This window comes from Agrilus planipennis, unplaced genomic scaffold (genome assembly GCF_000699045.2).
Source record: "Agrilus planipennis isolate EAB-ADULT unplaced genomic scaffold, Apla_2.0 scaffold225, whole genome shotgun sequence".
In the NCBI taxonomy this organism is placed as follows: Eukaryota; Metazoa; Arthropoda; class Insecta; order Coleoptera; family Buprestidae; genus Agrilus; species Agrilus planipennis.
The window spans coordinates 133663-135086 of NW_020442415.1; the positions used below are offsets into that span (position 1 = coordinate 133663).

Genomic DNA, 1424 nt, shown 5'->3' on the forward strand with positions numbered 1-1424 from the left:
TTGTTTCTAAACAAGCCATAAATAACAAACAATTTTTGAGATTACGCAGGTATTTTAATAATTAATTAATCGATAAAAGTTTATGGTATAACTCAAAAAAAAACAATAACAGTACCTATAGAGTTATTACGAGTGTTAAGTAACTTTAAAAATGACACATTGACAAAAAAAATATATGATATTCTTACCTTTTTGCTTTTTCGAGTGCTTCATCCCCCTGATTCAAAAATTCCACAAAAGAATTCGGGATACTTGAATCAACTCCACTAACATCGATAATATCGCCATCGTGAGTAACTTGAACCCCGAGTTGGGGTTGTCCACTGTTAACTTTAAACTGCACAAACCGCATATTCACCCTCTTGCTCGTGCTCAACTTTCTTACAGACGAAAAATTAAAAACGCTTTTTTTAATATTAATGCTCTGCCGATTGTACTGTGCCTTACTGAAAAATCTTAATAAATTATTCGATGTTTTAGCAAACAAACAAGAATTTACGTAAACCGTAATGTTCATTTTTATAAGTACGTCTGTGTATCTATTATCAGGTCGAGAGGTACTTCAGTCGTCGTAAAAAAAAAAAAGAAAAACAAGCCAATAAATTAAAATTTCAAACAGTTCGTTAATAAACACGCATATAAGTAGGAAAAAGACGAACAGAAATAATATTAGGCGCTGGCTCTAAAAGTCAGATTAATTTGCGATAATGAGTTAATCAAACAAGCGTGAGTTGTTTGAGGTGATGATTGCGATAAGATTTTGATAAAGTACAGAATCTGTACTTCAGTTTACAACTAGACGGCCGTATTGGGTTTGAAAGTTGAACAACTCGAATTGTGGGTACATTAAAAGTACAAATTGTACATGTATATTAATCGAAACGCGTGTGTTTTCGAAAGTAGCCTTGAAGATTGACTTTATATTTTTTTTGCTATATAGATTTCGCAGTTTTGCACGTAGGCCCTGGCTGTGAAAACGCCCACGACTTGCGCGTTCGCGGTTTAATAAAATTGCCAGAATTCTATAAATTTTACAACTCAAAACATACTTCTACCTTTGGAGTTACAGATTACTTTGTATTACACTTGCAGACTGTAATTTGACACTCTAACACTATTTCCTACAATCTTACAGGTATTTAAAGTAATTGTGTTGTCATTTATTATCGAAAGGACCCTGTATATTCCAATAATTAAATAGATTTTCTAGATCAATCTGTACGCGATCGATACACCAGGTGTCAATATACAGCTAAGAATTGTTTAAACAGGATTGCACCCAGAAAAATTTTAACAAGAAAAATTAAATTTTTGTTTTCAAATAATATGCATATATTAAATACTCAAATTAAATATAATGCTCAACAGAATTAACATTAACATAATTATACAAAACTAAATCCCATGATCCTTATTTGTACTGA

The 1424-nt window shown here is 31.6% G+C and overlaps 1 protein-coding gene across 1 annotated transcript in view; it reads right to left on the reverse strand.

Annotated features, from left to right (window-relative positions):
• The window catches only part of LOC108738604 (fumarylacetoacetate hydrolase domain-containing protein 2), a 2833-nt gene extending 1960 nt beyond the window's left edge, over positions 1–873 (reverse strand). The window contains exon 1 of the mRNA XM_018472093.2: positions 189–873. Coding sequence (XP_018327595.1) covers positions 189–517 — 329 coding nt within the window. The 5' untranslated portion in view covers positions 518–873. The remainder of the gene's footprint in view (positions 1–188) is intronic.
• Between the last annotated feature and the right edge of the window lie 551 nt (positions 874–1424).